Source organism: Alligator mississippiensis, chromosome 5, assembly GCF_030867095.1.
Source record: "Alligator mississippiensis isolate rAllMis1 chromosome 5, rAllMis1, whole genome shotgun sequence".
NCBI classification, from domain to species: domain Eukaryota; kingdom Metazoa; phylum Chordata; order Crocodylia; family Alligatoridae; genus Alligator; species Alligator mississippiensis.
Genome location: NC_081828.1, coordinates 9700521 through 9721938, shown reverse-complemented (window position 1 = coordinate 9721938; position 21418 = coordinate 9700521). Strand labels below are relative to the sequence as shown.

The following is a 21418-nucleotide window of genomic DNA, read 5'->3' as shown; positions in this document are numbered from 1 at the left end:
AAGAACACTTTTCAATCTAACCAGCAGAACTACCACAAAGTGAATAGTGTGAGCAGGGGGTCTAAAATTTGCAACTGGAAAATAATTTCTCATTCTATAAAACTGTGATAAACAAAGTACAAGATTCCAGAAGCTCAATTCTCTAAGCTTTATGTACGAAAGGGCTGGAAGCTAAAAACTTCAGGTGCACTTCAGTTGAGCTCTGTAGACATTAGCTCTGAACGGTTTTCTAATGATCCTAAGGTGGAATCATCATCACTCTGTAGCCATTTTTTTAATTAGTAAGATACTTACTTGTTCTTTGTAGCTTGTGTTGCTACAGTAACAGAGAACCCAAGGATCCCAGAAGTATTTCTACAGGCAGGGTATACATGGTAGCTAAAACCAAAGGGAGAAAAAAAATCATTCCCTAAAGACAAATTTATTCATACATATAATCCATAACTGCTAAATTAGAATACTGTTAGCATTTAGACTGCGTTTATCAACTTAAACGTTCCTGAGGGACTAGCTTAAATATCAATGTAAACTCTCACATCTGGTGGCATTGAACTTTTCTTGTTCGGGACATCCTTCTAGAACTGTGTATTGTTTAGCAGATGGGCTTCACTGAGTACTTGTGTTATAAGAACTCCTGAAAACTAGACTTGTCAAATTATAAGGATGCAGACAGTTCAGGTGCCATGCACTCAGGGGTTGCAACATCCCTCAGTTCACATCAGTTGGCCTGAAGAGGCTGATGCACCTGCAAATGTGACAGGAATTAATTCCAGTTCAACAGCCACCTCTGTTTACATGTGTGTTCAGGGAAATGCTATAGTAGTGGATAACTTTTCTAATTTACAGCAGTGTTACTGGACGTAACCCTGACATACAGAAAAGTGAGCAAGTAACAGAGTTATCAGAGGATGCCCTTATTACTGATTGTAGCAAGTTACACTCTTCTTTCAGTTGTACTATACCAGGGATTAACTAGCGCACACCAAAGCATCTCCGAAGTACCAAAATTGATATGACGCACTATCATAAAGCAGCTGAACAGGAGCTATACCCAACACAGTGAACTTACCCAAGGGTTTGCTTGGTTCGCAGGAAGTTGAAGCAAGGCTCTTCCATGTGCATCTGAAACATGGCATGATTTCAGTCAGAGCATGTTCCTACATGCAGCAGCAGCTACCCCATCATAGCAGCTTTGCCTCAGACCCAGCACAAAAGTGTGATCAAAATAAGAGAGGAATAATACTAATACCTCAAATGATTCCCTCTTCCCTGCTACCCTATAAAGGAATAACTTTCACCCCATAACTGGGAACAAGGGAAGCCTGATATTAAACATTCATGTTCTGTAAGAAGAAAGTTCACTTATTCCATTTCTTGGTAAACAGTTCTTTGGGGATTTCCTAATATTATGCTTAAAGCACACACTACACCATATTTGGGAAAGAGTCCAGTGCAGAACAATAAAAATGATTACAGGCCTTGGAGACGAGAGTTATGAAGAAAGGCTGAAAGAAAGTCATTTGTTTAGTTTGGAAAAGAGAAAACTGAAGCAGGATTTGATAATAGTCTTCTAATACTTGAAGGGCAATTACAGAAAGGATGTAGATGGGCTTTTCTCCATGACCATAGGAGCAATGGCCTCAACCTTCAGTAGCAGAAATTTATGTTTGAAGTTAGGAGGAACTTTCTGACTCTCAGGATGGTCAAGTCTTGGAACAGGCAACCTAAAGAAATTGTGGAAGTTTTCAAGAGCAGGTTCAACAGACACTTGGCTGGGATTGTTTAGTCAAGGATGATCCTGACTTGAGCAGGGGTCTGTGCCAGATGACCTTGGGAGGTCACTTCCAGCCTTGGTTTCCTATGATTCTATATGAGGGGCATGCAAGGTTAGTTAGAGCAGGTTAAGGTCATGTGCTGCCTTTGTGTTATTGAGACCTGTGGTGTTCTCTTGACACCAGCTATTCTTTTCCCAGCAGACATTGCCTGGGACACAACAGCAGATTCTGGGACATCTGTTAATAAGAACTCAAGTTTTCCTAAGAAAAATTAACACTTACCACAAGCAACTCCATAAGGGCGTATTCTCTTAAACTCCTAGCCCCAGACTAAAAGAAAAGGCATTAATTGAAAACAGTTCAATTAATTGGTTCAGGTCTTCATGGTACTGATTACTATAGTTCAAGTCATGACAGGGACCCATCCAAGAAAGAGGAAACCCTTCAGAATAGTCTGCAGGACATTATAATTTGCAACAAAAAGAAATCAGAGAATTTCTGGCATCTGACATGTCCTCACCATGACCTCCAAAGCAGAGGGCAAGGGCTGCTTTTAGAGTTCACAGTAGGGCTGTGAGAAACAGCAGCAGTCCGCTTCGACGGAACAGTGTTTTGTTTCGAGTTTCGTTTCGAAAGCACTGTTCCATTTCGTTTCGTCGAAAGTGTTTTGCTGTTTCAACGTTTCACCCATAGGCTATAACGGGGAAGCACAAAACAGCCTATAACTTTGTCATTTCTTGTCTGATTCCGATGAAACTTGCAGGGAGGGTAGCCCCTTCTGAGGGCATGAAGCCTGCCAAGTGTCAAGGAGATGGGTGCAAGGGTTTCTAGGAAGCTGCACCTCAAGCAGCTGACAAGCAGGAGCAGTGTCCTGTGATCCGGCAGACAGATGAGGGGCCCACACTACTGGGAGGAGTCCAGCAGAGCCCCCACAGCCCTCCTGGGGGTGTGGGCAGGCCCCAGTCTGCCTGCCAGATCACAGGACGCTGCTCCTGCCTCCTGGGACCCAGCGCTGGAGAACTGAGCCTGGCTGGGGAAGCACCTCCCGCCGCTGGGTTCAGTTCCCAGCGCTGCGGACTGAGCCCGGTGGCGGGAGGCACTTCCCCCAGCTGGGCCCAGTTCCCCAGTGCTGGGAACTGAGCCTGGTGGTAGAAGGCGCTGGTTTTGTTTTGAGGCTGTTTCGAAGCCCTTCATTTCATTTCAATGTCGCTGTTTTGAGCTCGAAACAAGTCAAAACAGCATTGAAACGAAACAGCCGGCGAAGCGTCGAACAGCCCTAGTTCACAGTACAGATGGAAAAGCAGTCTCAGAGTAATCCAACAGAAGGAATCAGAGGGCACAATCTGCAGAGAGTAAGTACGAGGAATGTTACAATTTCAAGAGAGGAGTGGTTGGAGACATGCCTGCAAACAATACACATCCAGAACTCTCACATACAGAACAAGACAGGCAGCAGATTCATCAAGGGGTTTCAGTAACTTGGCCTTACTAGAGTGAATTGTTTTGGGGATCAATAGAATTCAGTGCAGTTTCCATTAAATCACTGTTTGAAGATTGTTACAAGCCCAGGAGTCACACCAACTGCCACAAGTAAAATACATAAAAATACTGAACCCTTTAACCCATTACCTGATAGTAGACTGTCACTTCTGAGTTGGCATCACCTTTGTTAAAGGCTTTCACCTTACAGAGCAGGTGCGTGTTTGGCAGGTCCACCACCCGGAACTGGACAGGGCACGGGTGTGCGAGGGGAACGAACTGCAGCTTTCTGAAGAGTCCAAGCAGCAAGTGTCATACACCTGCCCATTCCTTGACCAAGGCAAACCACCAATCTCACAACACAGATGCCCCAGGAGTCAAATCAGTCTCCATCCCTCCTCAGGCCACAACAAAATTAACAAGATGTCCCATTTCACCTGCCACCACGTCTGAACCCAAGGCAGATTCCCAGAAACTAGTGATGATACAGTTACAATGTTTCTTCTTGAACAGGAAATTCCAGATTTTAAACCATCTCCCCACCCTCCACAAAAAAAAAAAGAAACCAGTTAACCAAAGGGCATAACTTTGTTATCTGCTTCCCAAGTGGAAAGAGGGAAAAAATCAGATACTCACTGAACAACGTAATTCAGGAAGTCCTTTGACTTCTAGGAAATGAAGAATCAACACAGTTTAGGAGAATGGGTTTGTCAATCCCAATACATATTCCAGCCACACCCTTGCCAGCCCTACTCTTCTACTGTTACAGCACCAAATCAGTCCCTTCCCTACAAGGCGACTGTTCAGTCTGGTCTATGTTATGCTGTAGAAGGGATCAGACATCTCCCATCCAGTATGTTGCTCAGGGGCTTTAGTCTCTCAATGTGGAAGCCAAAAAAGAGGGAGTTAATGGGAGAGAAATGGCTCTTGGAGAGTGGGTCAGAAATCAGGTCAGAGTATGTGCAAAAGGAGCATGAGGGAAGGGCCTTTCTTGCTTGGGAGGCTGGAAATGCTTCAAGGGAGCACCTTGGACTCCTGTGAAGACAATAAAGCAGTAGCAGAGCTTACTGCTGGTGCTGCAGGATGTCTCTGGGGGCTGACAGGGCAGCATGTGTCCACAATGGATTTACTTCACTTACATGCTGCGGGGCTTGGTGCAAAATGCATGAAGCACAGACAATGTTGCAGCCCTGGCTAAACCCCAACTGACCCCACAAGCAAGGGCATACTTGTCATTAAAACAGTCCCTGCCCCCAACAGGACATTGGCATGTTTCCCCCACAGACTGACTGTTCAAGGACAAACATGACCAGCTAAGTGAAAGTGATGGGCACAAAGTGAAAACAGTGGGTTTGTTCAGGTCTCTCTTTCCTCCTTCCTGGCCACACAACAGCACCCGCGTTACCTGCATGTAGGGCTAGCCCTTGTCACCTGGGTTTTGAAAATCTGGGGATACAGACTGAGATTAAGATTGTGTCACACCAAATTTTACCAATTACCAACTATTACAATGTAACTGTTACCTTGGCATCCTCCTTTCATGATATAAAAGTAGCAAAATCATTGCAACCTTAACCCTGCTTCATTCACCTTACAATTCAAGTAATTTAGCTCTCTTGTGCCACTACAGAACCATGCTCCACTTTGGGAGAAAAGACCAGCATCATACTTATAGGCTCGGCAGTGCTACACTTGGCTAGCACCACAACTGAAAGAGACTTGGGGGTCTTGACTGACCACAAGATGAACATGAGTGACCAATGAGGTGCCACAGCCAGCAAAGCAAATCAAACTCTGGCTTGCATCCACCGATGCAGCTCAATCAAAAACAGGGATGTCATCCTCCCGCTTTACTCGGCCTTAGTGAGGCTGCGGCCGGAGTAGTGTGTCCAGTTCTGGGCCTCCCACTTCAGGAGTGACGTCGATAAGCTTGAGAGAGTCCAAAGGAGAGCCACACGCATGATTAAAGGCCAAGAGAGCAAGCCTTACGAGGAGAGGCTGAGGAACATGGGACTGTTCAGCCTGGAGAAGAGAAGGCTCAGGGGTGACTTGGTGCCAGCCTATAAGTATATAAGGGGGGTGCATCAGGATCTGGGAGAACAGTTGTTCATCAGGGCCCCCCAAGGGATAACAAGGTCTAACGGCCACAAACTACTAGAAGGCTGATTTAAACTGGACATAAGGAAAAACTTCTTTACTGTCCGAGTGTCCAGGGTCTGGAACAGACTCCCCCCAGAGGTGGTGCAAGCACCTACTCTGGACTCATTCTAAAGGTGTTTGACTGTTTATCTTGCTGGGATCATTTGACCCCAGCCAACTTCTTGCCCAATAATCTTGCAAGGTCCCTTCCAGCCCTAATGTCTCTGAAATCTATGAAATCCTGGCCCCGGCCCCAGATGCAGCTCCCTGCTCACCTGCAGCCCCATCCCAGCCGAGCACAAAGCAGAGTCATGATCCATGGAGACCAGCTGGGACCTGCATGGGCAGGACACACAGCCAGACAGACAGGATGGGGCTGTTTAGGGAGTTTTGGTGAGCTGTTGTGCAGGGAAGGGGGTGCTGACCCAGCCTGCAACAGCTCACCAAAACTCCCTATGTGGCTCATGGGCCCAAATAATTGCCCACCCCTCATCTATAGCATCTGTTAACTAGATCAAAGCTAGAACTAAATCCCACAGCCTTCAGGCAAAAGTTGTCATTGACTTCATTATGACTAGCTGCAACAAGACTGGACTCTAAAAACCCCATCACACTGGCTGGATTTGTACTGCCAGCTTCAGTACAATTACAGGGCAATCACAGATACACTACAGCTAGAGCACTTCACTGCAAATAAACAGTAGGCACATCTATACGTGCAATTAATGCAGCTGAATAAACTCCGGCACTTCACACCATAATTTATTGCTCTCAGACACCGCGTTTGTACATTGACCGCAGCACACTGCAACCCCACACTGAAGTGCCCTCATTGCCCCAGCCAGCCCCATCAGTATCTACACGTGAATACACTTGTGTCTACCCTTGTGTCTGGCAGTACTATCCTATGGCAAATTTAATTAGTTTACTCCAACCTAATAGCACTGCACGTGTAGTGACATTCTACTGCAAAGCTAATTAGTCAACTCCACAGTAAACATCTTGTGTAGGTGCATGCACCCACTGGGAAAGCAAGTGGGAACAGGCTTAGCTGTTTTTTTACCATCACAGAATCCAGATGTACAATATAGAAAATACCAAATATACTTATGCAACATGGGGTAAAATCACCAGTGGGTGGTGTAGGCAAGCACTCCGAGTGTTAGCAGGTGATCAGGGCCTGTGAGAAATATTCCCCAAACTGCCCACACACACAAGGCTGGTGAAAGTTATACATGAGGCTTGTGGCAAATGTACTTAAACACCTTTTAAACATGGCAGTTACCAGAGAAGGCAGAGGCCAAACTGCAGCTGCTGAGTCCAGTACTCACTCTGCCAGTTAAGTTTCCTTGTGCTAGCCCCTCCACAAAGAGATGTGATTTGAAAGCCTTAATGAAAGCTGATAGAGACTCAACAGAAACGCCTTTCATCAGTCTTTGGTATTTATCTATTATGGACCACCGGCCGTGTTCCAAAATGAAGAGACGCACATCCCTGTAACAGCAACAGAACATTTCTAAATGCATGTCAATTCAGACTACATGGTCCAATACTGATAACTGTCTGCTGATTCAGTCCTGGGATTCATAACTGTGGCAAAAGCAGGACATTCACTCAATGGAGATCACTTAAATTACTGATATTAAGCAGTTTGTGACAATGTCCAGCATGACAATAAGTGAGAATTTTCCAGTGTCACTTTGTGTGGAAATCAGCCATTGATGGTGAAAGCTGTGATAGTAGGTTGAGTATGATACAAAGAGGAGTGATATTGTATTTTCTCACATACAGCACACCCTTCCCTCCACCCCAATAAGATACACCCCTTCTTTCTGAAAGGCAGAACCAAGGGAAACATAGGAAGCTGCAGTTGAGGAAAGGGAGAGGGGAAGCAAAACACTGTGGTTGCTCCGTTAACCCCCTAGCTGTAGGACACCATGTTCACACTACCCAATCCCACTTCTCTTCTTGAGCAGAGTTTGGTAGGCAGGCAGCAGGGCCTGCCAAGTCAACTGAGGGTCCAGTCCTAGCCACAGCACCTGTGGAGTCAGCTGAGGGCTCTGTGGATTCAGCATGAGCCTCTGCCCCAGCAACTGGGGCTAATGCTCCATTTCAAAATACATGAGAGCCAAGCCCTGGGCTTCAGCTGAGTCATCATCTGCTGAAGCATGAGCCTCTGGCTGGGGGAAGAGAAGGTGTTCATAGCCAGAAGCAAAGGAGTCTCTGAGTGTTGTGTGTGGGGGGACAGCATATGCAGCACTATACATTTCCACACTTAAACCATGCACCCCAATTTCAAGCAGCTCATTTTGGGACAACAGATGCACACTGTATGCAAGAAAATGTGATAGTACCCAGGTTTGAATGTATAACCAACACTGTCCTCAAAAGTTTTGGAGGAAGAAGAGAAAACATTTGATGAGGAGAAAGACAAGGACTCTGACTGTGATCCACTGGCTGCATTTTTTATCATTAAAAGAAAACAAAGGCATAAGTTTGCTCGCTTGACTTATATGGCAGTGTAAATGTGCCATTCTTCTCCACTCTTAAAACTGTTTATTCTGGGTGTAACTAAAGTTTGAGAAAATTCTTTTTAGTGGATGATACACCAAGCAGACAAGTCACAAATGTAACTAACTTCAGATCGGCTGGGTTTTGGTTTTTTTGAATGAAAACCACTATGTTGCTAGTTTTATATTCATCCTCATAATCTCTAAGAAGAATAATTTAGGGTAGGGACTTTCACGTGCCCTGAACTGAATTATCGGGTGCAAAAACTAATTTGCAGTTCAAGAAGTTTCTTGAATGTTCAAAGCAGACAAGGTTCTTTGGGTGAATCTAATATCTTTTATTAGACCAACTTAAAGAGTTGGGAAAAACATTTTAGCAATTTTTTCCAACTATTTAAGTTGGTTTAATAAAAGGTATCAGATTCACCCAAAGAACTTGTCTGCCTTAGACCAACACGGCTACCACCTACGCTCTTGAATGTTCAAGGATATTATAGAAGCTTCTGGAATGCTTTGGAAAACTATTATAAAAGGTTTCAGGTGTTTGCTTGATGAAAGAGGTTGTTTGCAACGTTAGCCTGAAGTCAGGCAAAAGGCAGGGTAGAGTTGCACCTTATAGACTAACTAAAACAGAGCTACATAGCATATGCTTTTGTAAGCACCAGGCTTACGTCATCAGAGGCTCTCATCTAATGAAGTAAACCCACACCTTAAAAAGACTTATGCTATGCATCTCTGATTTAGTCAGTCTATAAAGTTCTAATCTACTCCACATTCTGCTTGATAAAAGCCCGTTTTAGGCAGCATAAGCCAATTTTGACTATTTTGAACAAGTTTTGACCATCATCTAAGTCAAAACTAACAGAAAAAGTGTTGCTTGCCAACACTGCATGGTGCAGATGCTGTTAACTGCATAAGGAAAACTGTGCAGGAGTCACTCAAAAAAGACCAGACACTTTTTAACTCTAGTTAAGCTTTCTCTAGTTTTCTGAAAGAGCAATAATTTTGTTTGGAGGAGGAGTGGATATGAATAAAAAAATGTCCTGTCACCTAAATTCTCCATGCAAGTGAATGCAGAGGCACTTCCATATCAAAGGTCTTAACTGCGACAGTTATCAACATTAACATTCGTGAGATTTATGACATGTTTTGATACTTTATCACCATTCTTTTTCCTCATACACTTTAATCACCTGAGGCTCTTCAAATAGGTCCCATCGCATAAAAGATTTGCAACTTTCTTCATAGTTTGTAAAAAAACAGTCCACAGTTTGTAAAAAATAGTCCCACATGTATTCTCCCAGTACTGTATTGTATAATTATATATCTTTTTAATTTGTCCAACATTCATCCTTATATAAACCAATATTCACCTCTGCTTTGGCATCTGATCAGTAGCACCTGCCACTTATCACAAGAAAGAGGTACTCAACAACTCAAGTATTGTGCTCTAAACATGTAAAGATCGTGCTACAATTTACTTTATCCTGCACTAATGTGAAGAGAGACAACTGCAGGAGCTCCTTCACTGTCATGACAAAACAGTGTAGGCAGAGACACCTTACTTCTGTCTATACTTTTACCCTTAAAACTAGTCTCCCCACAGACACTTACTTGGCTAGCATCTCTGGTGTTATGAGAATATTAAAATAAGTCTTCTTCAGCTGCTCTGTTATCATCTCAAAAGTTGCTGGTGTAAAATTGAAGTCAGACAAGTGGTCAATGATAAGCTGAAAGAGCAGCTAAAAGAAAATATTTTTGAGTCATTTTTAAGGAAGTAGATTTGTCAAACAGAACAAATATCAAGTCTATCTTACATAAAAAGGAAACTTCTCTGAGAATCTATAGAAAATCAATGCAAGGCCAAAGAGAGGCTCATAAAACATGCTACAAAGACCTGTTAAATATTCTCTAAGCAACAGTTGAGTTTCACAAAAAAATACAGTTCAGCATTGAATAAGAAACAAATTGGTTAAGAATAAGCTTTTGATTGCCAGGATACATCGCTGCCGTAACATCTAAATCAACAGCGAACTTTGTTAAAATCATACAGATCATTTCAGACTTAAAAGAAAATTAACAATGACTCGCATAACTAATGTTTAAGTAATGGGCTAGACTTCATCATTTACACTTTGTGCATTTAAATTTTCAGATGTAATACCGCAAAAGAGAGGCTGGTTCCTTGTAACCAGCGTTCTTTAAGACAGACCCAGCCTATGAATGCTTGAACTTGTCAACCTCTTCAGCCTTCACAGCGGAACGTTCTCTTTGTTCACTCAGGGGTATGTCAATGAGAAGTAAATAGTGAATCACTATCAATGGGCACATGATATGCTCTTACTGCTGTGAGGGTATGTCTACATGGCACAAGGCAGAGATACCCTCCATGAGATATTAGCATTATTGGCCCATAAGATGCATCATTCATAGCAACGTACCTATTCTGCTGCTGGTTCTACAGTCAGCTAGTATAGTGAATCTCTGCACTGTGTCTTTTAAGACACAATATGGATAGCCTAGAGACTTCAGCAACAGTAAAAGATTTAAGAATACACAAAATAGCTTGTCTAAAATGAACATCTTTTGCAGATAACCAAGATACAAGCTTCCACTGAATCCAGTAACATTTTCTAATTTACTGCTTTTAGAATTGATCAAAACCTTTTACATCTCTAAAGTAGATTTTTCAGTGTCTATTAAAGCCTTAGAGCCCAGATAGCCAGGTGTGAAGAAAGAGAATCCTAGGTAATGTAATTTATTCTTCTTTCTATTGAAACAGTAAGTCTAGCAGCATGAGCAGAAATCTGGAATTCCCTTTGGAAAGGTTAATTAAATCCATGTACCACTGGTATTTTGGCCATACAGCTGGTAAGAATTTAGGAACTCGTGCCCTGAAAATGGTTGATCTGCAGTGAGCAAGACATATTACTAAAACTTACAGGTAGTTTATGATTAAATCCTTTCACTCGAATGATCAAACCATGCTCTCCAGGTACCAGCTTGTATTCCAGTTGAGCCACATCAGCTTCATATGCTGGTTCAGCAAGGTTATGAGAGAAGATGTTTACAAATATCTCAAAAAGCACCACACTGCATGAATTAAGAAGCAAAGTAAGGATAGGAAACACCAGAGAAGAAACTGTTAGATAGGAATTAATTATTTCATGGGATAGCTACACACATCTAAGATTTGGAGTTTAGAACCCATTAAAAAACAATGCATATTGCATACAGAAGTTTCTCCGGGGCAAAATAAAATCCCAAAATATATAGCTGTGAATTCCTTTTTAATTCTAAGGACAGGTGGATTACCAAGGAGGGTTTTTTGGCATTAATTTAATTTTTTTGTGTATCAGATGAGAAAAGGAGAACCCATGCAAACTACAAAGTTTACCAGACAAAGTTAAGAAATCAACCCCATATCTGCAGCATATGTTGGTTAAACTATAACTGGAATAAAGAATGCATTTTTAAACAACATAGTTCTTGGTAAAATGCGTTTGTTAAATACTGATGTGTTAATAAAGCAAACAATGCGTTAACATTAGTTATGTAAAGGTACTTAATTGCTTTATTTGAAGTCGAAAGTTGCTAAATGGAAGAGTTAATAGATATGAAGATATCTTGAGACTTTAAGGCTGCTTCTATTGCATTTAAAAACTGTAAAAAGCCATAGAGAATTACAACCAAATGCTTTGATTAAAAATTCAAAACCAAAACTTTCCCCAGTAGACCTGATGAAGAAAAGATTTGCAAAGATATACCAAAAATGGTCCCCAGGAAGCTCTTCTGTGGTCTTTCGATAAAGTCACTAAACAGTTTGAAAGTCCTGGCCAAAACTAGTAGGACTACTGCATATATGAAATGATGCAATATGTTTATTAGTCAAGCTGCTAGCATAAGTCTGGGTAATACACACATGACTTAATGCTGCTCTGTCTCTGTCTCTTCCACATATACATTTTTTTTTCTCAACTTACTGGCTATCTGGTCCCTACAGTAGACTGCCCCTGGTAAGAGTCCTCATATGAGTGGACTGGTAGACGCACTATACTGTTATCATTAGACTGTCATTTTCCACAACCTTGATCTTGATAAGCTGCACTAGAAGGTGTATACATTCTTCTTTTCTCCTACAATACGCTTTGCACCAGAGGTGGGCAACCCATGGCATGCATGGCGGGGAGCAGGGAGAACAGCAGCAAATAGGGCAGGAAGCAGAAAAAAGAAGTAGCAGATAAAGGAAGAGGACTGAGCACTTGAGGAGAGTGAAAGCCGTAATTTATGGCATGCCTACCAAAACGCTTGGTTCCCACTGCCTTACACCTTAGCCCCTCCAAAACCAGCAGCTATAGAACTTAAAAGTAGGGAATAAAGGAGTGCAGTTGGTATGTTCTATCCTCAGATTCTTTCCCCTCAGATGAAGATTTTATCTTTCATTTTAACCTGATGGGATATTAACTGCTAGTACTATACCAAAACCACAGTTGTATCTTGTTCTGCAAAACACATTGGAAAAAAAGGCTTACCTCTTTGAACACTGTTGTATCAGTGGAGAGATCAGATGGAAACGTACATAAGCTGAAAAAAGAAAACTACAATAGCAGTTTTAAACATTTAACTATGTTTGCTGCAGCCCAACATTTATTTTCTCTGAAACACACATAAGTGTTTTTTTCAGCACTGGCTACATGTTTTTATTTGTACTCGATAATCAAATATTTTTTCTTCCTTCCTGCATTCATCTAATATAATCTTTTAACTGTCAATTTGGAGAAGAGTACAGAGTTGTACTTGTTTTGTATCTGGAGTCTTAAAGGGCAAACTGCCTTTGGTGACAGCAGTTGTAATGGTCATCTGCAAACTTATTCAGTTTGTAAATTGCTCAAGGCAGGCATGACATGTCTCTGTGTGTGCAGTTTACTTGTGTACATATATTAATCTGACCCTTTATTTCTAAAACAATCAAAAGGTAATGTACAACCACAGTTTCTAGCATATAAAACCAAATGTAAAAGCTTCTCAGGGAACATTAAAATGTCATCCTGTTCAAAAGCATAACTCAGTAATAGAGATACAGTTTTCATGTATACTGGGTTGCAATGATTCCAATTATGTTCTTCAGTTCACAGGAAAAAAGGTAAGTTTAAGGGTTTTTTTGGAAAACCGCTAGGCCTGCAAGTCACAGTTGTATTTGGCAAGATACAACTATAGGCCTACAACTGTAGGCCTACAAAATATGAATGGGTGTTACCTTCAGGGATTTCCAACTCTTGACACTATGATCATTAACATTTTTTAATTCAAAATTCTACTTTCAGTTACACCTTCAGTAGAAATTAACATTTATCAAGCAATTATTAAATGGTGGTATTGGAGATATTGCAGTATGCTTCTGTATTAATGGAAAATACTTGTAACCTCAGATATAGTGCTGCTGAATGTTGTGATGGTGATGATCATGGTATATGTATTTTATTATGAACAATCTACATTTCTATAGCATCTCCCATTCAACATTTTCAAAAGTCTTCATGATCATTTAACCTGATGACAAATGCCTTGCATTCAAAAGCTTGTTTAATTTCATCTCAACCATGCAGTTGGTCACCCACAAAAATCCTGGCTTCTTTACAAACATTTATTATTTACAACTTCCAGCAGTCCTGGAAGGAAGATAAGTATTGTCTACATTGTATATATAGTGAAATGAGACCTGAAAAAATTAGGTGATTTACTGATGGCAACAAAAAATCCATGACAGCATCAACACCAGCACTCATACAAAAGTAGGGCTGGAAGGGACCTCACAAAGTTATCTAGCCCAGACTCCTGCTCAAGGCAGGATTTTCCCTGACTAAACCATGCCAGCCAAGTGTGTGTCCAACCTGCTCTTGAAAATTTCCAAGGATGGAGAGTCCACAACTTATCTAGGTAGCTTGTTCCAATGCTTGACCTGAAAGTTCAGAAAGTTCTCTCTCATCTCCAACCTAAATTTCTGGTGCTGAGGCTTGAGGGCCATTGTTCCTAGTCCTGACCCAAACAGCCACAGAGAAAAAGCCCATCTCTGCTCAGATCCCTGGATGTTACAACACCCATTCAGTCATAATATTTCCCTGAGCTTTCATGGGTTCTTCAAGCAGGCCTCCAGTATCAGCCTTTAGAGCTTTTTATCTCTGCCCAACATAAAAAAAAATCCTTTCAAAGACTTAATGCCTATGAATCACCCCACTGGTTGTCATGCATACTTCCACAGGAAGTCCCAAAACTCCACAAGATGATGTTCTAGTTACTAAAATTGCTGTACCAGGTATCTCTCCAGAAACAACTCAAAAGCTGGAGGAACACAAGAGTACTGCTGAGAATGTGCCTGCCCGGAACAGGGCCAGCGTTTGTACTTTTATATAGGGACAGCTGTTTAAAACTGAGAGTGAAGGGTGTCTCTCAAGTCCGTGAAGTGTGCTCAATCTTGGAGCTAAAGAGCTATGCTCCTTTGAAAGGGAAATCTTCCATGGTATTCTACACCTTCCTCTGACATCCAAATCCTGAAAGCCAAAAAAGGGTGCCTTATTTGGTTTAAAGAAACAGTTAATGAGTGCTACTGTGGCAACACAGTAGGGGGCACTACTATGCAGAGCCACCCACCTCACTGTGCCAGACCCAAAAACCTTGCTCCAGGAGTCTCCCATGGGGTGCCTACAGCCAGCTGTCCTGCTTCCTGGAGAACACCCGCAAGTCTGGGGTAACACTGCCACCACCCAGTCACTGGCCTCAGTTAGGGCCCTGTGCAGCCTAGGGTACACAGACCCTGGGAACCTTGGGGTTGCTTCACCCACAGGTAATATTTCTAGGTGCCTCTTATAGCCCAAAGCATCCCAATATGAACTCAGATAGGACTGAGAGAACTTAAACAGACAAGCTCTGCTGGCTGGGCTAGGAGCAAAAAGGCTTGCCTCTCCCTCTTTCACAGACACACAACCAGTCATGCTGTAACCCAATACCTTTATTGATCAGAGAGGGAAAGCATGGGGGCGGGGTATGACAAGGAAGTCAGAATACACTTTGAGCAAACAAAAATAAGCTGAGCTTTTACAGATATTGTGTATGGTGACTCTTCTAAGATGCAACTGCCTATACTTAGTTCTACACTTCTGGCTTATTTCCAGGTCTTTACTTACAGAGAATCATCCAGGCAACACCTGGAGGCATGATACTTGTGGCTTTTCAAGATGCCCCCCGGGAGGAAGAGAGAGTTCCCCCTTCCCCTCAGGAATTTATTTGGCCAGGTCACCTGGTTGACCAGCCTGAACCAAAAAGAAAGTGAGAGAGAAAGAGGGGTCCACCTGGAATGACCCAAGTGAGAGGCAGAGAGACAAGGATTTCTTCACAGTTACCTTTAGGGATTTTGAATTTGTTGTCCTTCTTGTACCACAAACAGCCTAGCTGTGTATTCAGAATTTTGACTGGATGCTGCGTCTCAGAGTAATCAGGTGCCTTCAGAGTAAAGTCACTGGCTAGTGCAGACACGAAAATATGTGGGTTACCATACTTCAAATTCACATAGGCATAGGCAAAAGAATGCTACTTTCAAAACTGTAAGCAGATGATCCTCCTCTATCTTGGTATACCCGGGATCACATAGCCCTCTAGATCCAGCACTCATGAATTTAGGTTCCCTGCCAGTATTCTGGTTCATATTCAGTGCCAACCCCAGAATAAAGATAGGTTATTATACCCCATTCAAGAGAAGTTGCTCTTGATTTTTGATTTTGGTGACTCATTCAGGAGCCTTTTTAACATTGTGTATTATTTTTTCCGAAACAGCAGGAACAACCAAACAACTCTGCCCCCTTGGTAAGCAAAGCTCCAGTGTTCTTAACTGTATTAAGCTTATCCTGAAGGCTGTTCTGTTTAGGAAAGTGATCATTGCTCTAAGGCAGGTGTGGGCAAATTACAGCCTTCAGGCTGGTTCTGGCCCATGGGCAGGCACCGGCCAAGTGAATGGATCTGGCCAACGGGTGGGCGGCAGCTCTGGCTCCAGCAGCCGCACGGTGCCAAGTGGCTGTGGCTGTTTCTGGCATGCTGGGCACTCTCCCCCCCTGTCTGGGCTGCCACAAGTGCAGAGGCTAAAACATGAACCTGCCTGCAGCTGCAGCACATCCTGCCCCCACCCCTACCCTGACTCCAGACCTAGCAACTGCTGGCTGCATCTACAGCTGCCCAAATGCAGCCAGCAGCTTCCAGGTCAGGGCTCTGGGCACAGACAGGGGCCAGATGTTGGGGTGTGCTACATCTGTGGGTGGGTTCAGACTTCCACACTGGTTGCAGGCCACAGCTCTAGCATGCCTCATGCCTGTTCCATTCGTCCCCTCTCCCCACCCCACATGCCTGGAGTCCCAATCCGGAAGCTGCTGGGGGCATTTGGGCAGCTGTGGACATGGCCAACAGATGCCAGGTCTGGACTCAGGTTGGGGGAGAAGGGGTGCACTAAAGCTGTGGGCAGGACTCCAGCTGCTGGTGGGGTGTGAAGCATGCCTAAGCTGTGGGTGGGTTCAGGCTTCCACACTGATTGCAGACCCAGGAGAGAGGGATGGAGGGACAGGGAGAGAAAGCAAGAGGGCGAGAGGGAGATGTGACCCTCAACAGGTCACCAAAACTCATTAAGTGGCCTGCTAGGCCAAATAATTGTTCATCCTTGCTCTAAGGTTATCTTAAAGAGGTAATGTCAAGCCAAACTTGGCAAAAATCTAAACTAAGTCAGCTTTAAGAAAACCTAAGAGAAACACATGCCTCCATATTTCTCTTTTATTTCAGAAACATAGTTTAAAATCGGCCATTCATCTAAAGAAAACAAAGATCTTTTTCAGGCATCGAACTAAACAGATCAAAGAAGGGAAATGTGACAGGAGCCAGTCAGACACTGATGTCTTACTCACCTATATATTTATTTTCTTCTGGAAGGTGCAAGTCCTGATTTAACTCAAAGTCACTAGCCCATAGATCACTCCAGTATTTGTCAATATCTGTGAAAAACATTAAATTAATATATTCCCAACTGTCAGGCTTAGTAGCAGAGCAACTGCTACATCAATATCTGGCTGCTGACTCCTAGAATAATAATATTTTCTTTTAGCTGTTTCTGTCTTCATCCCTATTTGCCAAATGAATCAAGCTCAGCTCTTATTATGTCCTTTTTAAAACTCGATACAAGCAAGATTTGAAATTAAAATCAGGTTTAAAAATAAATCAAGACAGCATGCATTAGCATCCCAAGTTCCCACAACTTTCAAGTTGTCATAACCTTCCTTTATCTGGGTTTTCTTCTCCATTTACTGTTCATGTGTGGTGAGGTTTCAGTATGATCCTTCTTTCCTCTACAGCCAAAAGGCTTTGCTCTTCAAAGCAGGAGGACAGACTCAGCTAGAATACATACACAGCAGAGCTGGCACAGAATAACACAAGGCACCCAAATTGCTCCTGACTTATAATGAAGTCAGGAATAAAGCTAAGACTTCTTCATGGACTGCAATTACATCCATGAGACAATTATGATCAATTAGCTCAACTTCAACCCCTGTCCCAATTCCTGCATTGTTACATACCACACAGCCACCTTTTTAATAGCCTCATGAGCACGCTTAATGACCTTTACTACTCCAAGGGGCCATTTTACCTTCAACGCTGTACTGTGTGTCAAACCACCTCTCCTTTAGATGGCATTTTTCCTCATGGGCAGCAGACAACAGAAAAAGGTTGGCTCTCAGAGGGCAGAGCTGGTTAAGGGCATCAGCAATGATCTTTAAAAATAGATGTGAGAAGTAAGGGTTTTTGTTGGTGATATCATATCTTAGTTGGACCAACTGTATAGTTGAAAGAGATGTTAAACAAGTTTTGGGGCACACTGTACCCTTCTTCTCACAGAGCATGGACAGGTGTCAGTAAACATGCTGCAGCCACAGGACTTTCTGGGGAGCTGCACCCCTGCAAGGGGCAGCAGTCTATCAGTGACCATCTTGCAGCCTTGAGAGACTCAAGCAGTCTTCCTACAGAGGCAGCAGGCTATCAAGGGGCACACTACAGTCCCAAAAGTCTCCAGGGGGTTGCAAGTCTCCTCCCTGTCCCATAGAGGGAGGACATATGGGCTATCAGGAAGTATGCTACAAGTCTGGGAGTCTCCAGGGGGCTGTGTGCCTCTGCTCTCCATGCCCTCATGGGGAGTAGCAGACTGTCCGGGGGCAAGCTATAGCCCTGGCAGTCTCTGAGTAACTAGAGCGCTGTCCCACCGCAGGCAGGGATCAGATGTGCTATTTGGGAGTACCCTGATGACCCAGGAGCCTCTATAAGAGTGAAGCTCTGCTCCCCACACCCTAGTGACAGAAGCAAGCTGTCACTGACCATGCTGCATCCCAAAGTCTCAAGAGGCTGCAGCTCTGCTCCTCCACACCTAATGAAAGGAACAAGTCTTGCCAATGAGCCCGCCGCACTTGCTGAAATCTCAAGGGGTCTGCAGTTCTGCTTCCTGGCCTGCTACAGGGGATATATGGACTATAAGGGAATGTGCTGTGGCCCTGGGAGTCTCTATGGGGCTGCAGATCTATTCTATGCACCCCCCTGCACAAGGGGATGCAGACTGAGTGGGTTTGCGGCAGCTCCAGAAACCTGTGGGGGAACATCAGCTCTACTTTCTGCCCTGTCATGAGGGGCAGCAGGCCATCAGTGAGAGCACTGCAGCTCCAGAAGTCTCCATGGATGTCAACTCTGCTCCATGACCCACTGCAGAGGGCACTGGGTTTTCAGGAAGAGCATTACTTTCCCACGAGTTTGGGAAGAGCTGAAGCTCTGCTCCCTACATACACCCTATCCCCATAGGGGACAGTTGGGGTTAGTGAGCATGAAACAGTTCCAGGAGCCCCTGGGGTGCTGCATCTCTCCTTGCCCTCCACCTACAGTGAGCAGCAGGCTGTTGGTTACCATAATGCAACCCAGAATGCTTCCACTAGACTGCAGCTCTGATCCACTGACCTTGGGCACAAAGGCAGAATAGATGGGCTATGAGGGAGTGCTCCAGCCCTGGAAGTCTCCAATATGTTGCAGTGAGGTTCCCCACTCCCCACTGGTGGACAGCAGGCTTTCAGTAAGCACACCCCCCCACCTCTTCCCACAACTTTTTCATCTCAAGCACACACTTCAGTATGAGGCTACTTACTTCAGGTTTATAGTCCAAGAGAAGGTTATTTCCTATCAAAAAGTCCTCCTTATGAAAGTGCTGCATATTTTCACAAAGACTTTCAACAAAATCAACTGTATCAGTCTGTAAAAGGAGTAAAGCTGCATTTCATTCTTCAGATGACTAAAAGCGTTTGTGGGCTACATCGCTGAGGTTTGGTTTTGGCTACTGAACCTAAATGTAGTTCTTAAGAAAATCCTTACTGGTGGATCTCAAACGCACTCCCTTCTCTCCAGCCCTGCCACACTACAAGGAGCATCCTATCCCTAAAATGAAAATCTGAAGCAAATGTCCAAGGAAAACATCCTTTCTGCCCAACTAGTTGGGGCTGGTTGCAAAGAAATGAGAAGAGCCGATACTTCCAAACAAAGAAAATAACCAGTTTATCCTGACTAACATTATGGTTTTATCCACATCAAGCGAAAAGGCTCCTAATTGAACTACATGAACTACAAGGCAAACACCATGCTGGGGTGCAGTGAGCCACATATGAGGCTGAATATCCCTCTATCTAGGGCCATGTGTAGACGAAACGAGAGGCGCTTGTGCATGACACTTTAAAGCGGGCTAAATGCTTTTGCAGCGCTTTAATGGTGTCGGTGTTTGCTCACCCTGGCAGTGTATTGCGCATTAATTCTAGCCGCGGTAGGAAATTCGGTGGCGTAATGTGCCTTAAATGATTTGGGGCGCAGCAAACTCAAACTCCTTTGAGGAGTTTTAGCGTGTTGCCCCTACATCTGCAGAGCAAAGAACTGGGCTCCATGCAGCTCCACAGCTCTAAAGGAAGCCCTGCAGACAGCCTGGCAGCAGCCTGGGAAAGCAGGCTCTAACCAAAAAAAGCGTCAAGCCTGATCTTTTTTATTTCCCCCCTGCCCCCCCCCGGAGCCTACCTGCCTCAGCTGTGCAGGGGCCCGGTGCTTCCCTCTGTGGCTGCGGTGCCACCCGGGACAACCAGAACTGGGTGCCTGTGGGCGGGTGCTGCCTGTGGGGGCTGCTGCTGCCATGGAGGAAAGCACCAGCCCTCCCCCTCGCAGCCCAGGGACCGCTCCACCTGCCAGCAGCTCGCCCTTCCCTCCCCACTGGAGAGGCAGGTAAGTCAGCAGGAGGGAGGTGTGCATGACATGGGGATTTAATCAGCCCTAAATTAAAGTGGTATTTTTTAAAACCCACTTCTTCAATTTAGGGCCCCCATTTTGTCCCCACACACCCTAGAATACTGTAATAGTCACACTAATCACCATTATTATTTATACAGCACCATGACTATTCACAGCACTTAACTGGTGAATGAAAAAAGGTTCCTAACAAAAGGATGTCACAATCTAAATTGGATGATAAGGAAGGATGACCTTAAGGAGGGACAAGAAAACATGAGGAAAGAATAAAAGAACTTCTAAAAGCATGACATGCAAAAAATTCAAATTATAGTTTGGTGTTATTAAGGGTCAACTTCAAGTGATATAAAGGCTAACATTTTTCTATGTTGAATAAAAATACATACTGTTTAACAAATGCTTATTTTCTCATCTATGTTAGAATATTTTCAGAGTCAGGGAATTTGAGCCATGCAAGTTCCACACTTCACTGTGAAGATCCCATTTAGAGTTAAAAAAAATACAAATTTAATGCCTATACCTATAGAAAACACTTGAAGGTGAACTCAGTACCTGATCCTGGAAACGAAATTCGTTATCTTCAATCTTCTGAATCTCTTCCCAAATTCTACAAGTGGAAAAATGTAACCATTACCCTGCTATATGTATTAAGAGACTAATCATATACCAATTCTGGCAGAATATTAGGGTGCATACTTGAGTCAGCATTTCTTCAGTATTATTACTGCGTTTATGGGGTCAGGATATTATGGGATACTACTTTTTGCCTGGGAATTTCAGAATATGTAGTAATTGTGAAGCAATTGTCATTAGTTCTACAATTTTTTCCCCCTTATTTCAGCTGGAAAACTACAATACAACTAGGCAATGGCACACAAGTAAGCAGATGAGTCAGGGACCAAGACCTCTTGATTCCCAGTTCCATGTTCTAACCACAGCACAGCATTCAGAAACGTTTGACCTCGCTACTGGAAAGACTGTAGTGTACAGAGGGGATGGAGGTAGACTAGCAACTCTCTTGGACCTGAAGTTGTCCAATTCTTTGATTTTTGTCTCCCACTAACAGCTGCCTATATAGGGCAGTTTGATCTGTTATGGTGGAACAGCTGAAACAACATAGATAACTTTCATCATCTCCTCACATGGACACTCTTATTCCAGAAAAAGAAT

At 43.5% G+C, this 21418-nt stretch overlaps 1 protein-coding gene across 3 annotated transcripts in view; it reads right to left on the bottom strand.

Moving 5' to 3' along the window:
• The window catches only part of LOC102569440 (nardilysin), a 47087-nt gene that overhangs the window by 9227 nt on the left and 16442 nt on the right, over nt 1-21418 (bottom strand). For all 3 annotated transcript variants that reach the window (XM_059727846.1, XM_059727845.1, XM_006259612.4), the window contains 14 exons: nt 20801-20855; nt 19113-19217; nt 17580-17703; nt 16843-16929; nt 15301-15420; nt 12436-12487; nt 10846-10996; nt 9518-9645; nt 6725-6887; nt 3891-3922; nt 3405-3543; nt 2058-2105; nt 1070-1122; nt 295-378 (listed from right to left, as the gene is read on the bottom strand). In XM_059727846.1, the coding sequence (XP_059583829.1) occupies nt 295-378; nt 1070-1122; nt 2058-2105; nt 3405-3543; nt 3891-3922; nt 6725-6887; nt 9518-9645; nt 10846-10996; nt 12436-12487; nt 15301-15420; nt 16843-16929; nt 17580-17703; nt 19113-19217; nt 20801-20855 (1341 nt within the window). The remainder of the gene's footprint in view (nt 1-294; nt 379-1069; nt 1123-2057; nt 2106-3404; nt 3544-3890; nt 3923-6724; nt 6888-9517; nt 9646-10845; nt 10997-12435; nt 12488-15300; nt 15421-16842; nt 16930-17579; nt 17704-19112; nt 19218-20800; nt 20856-21418) is intronic.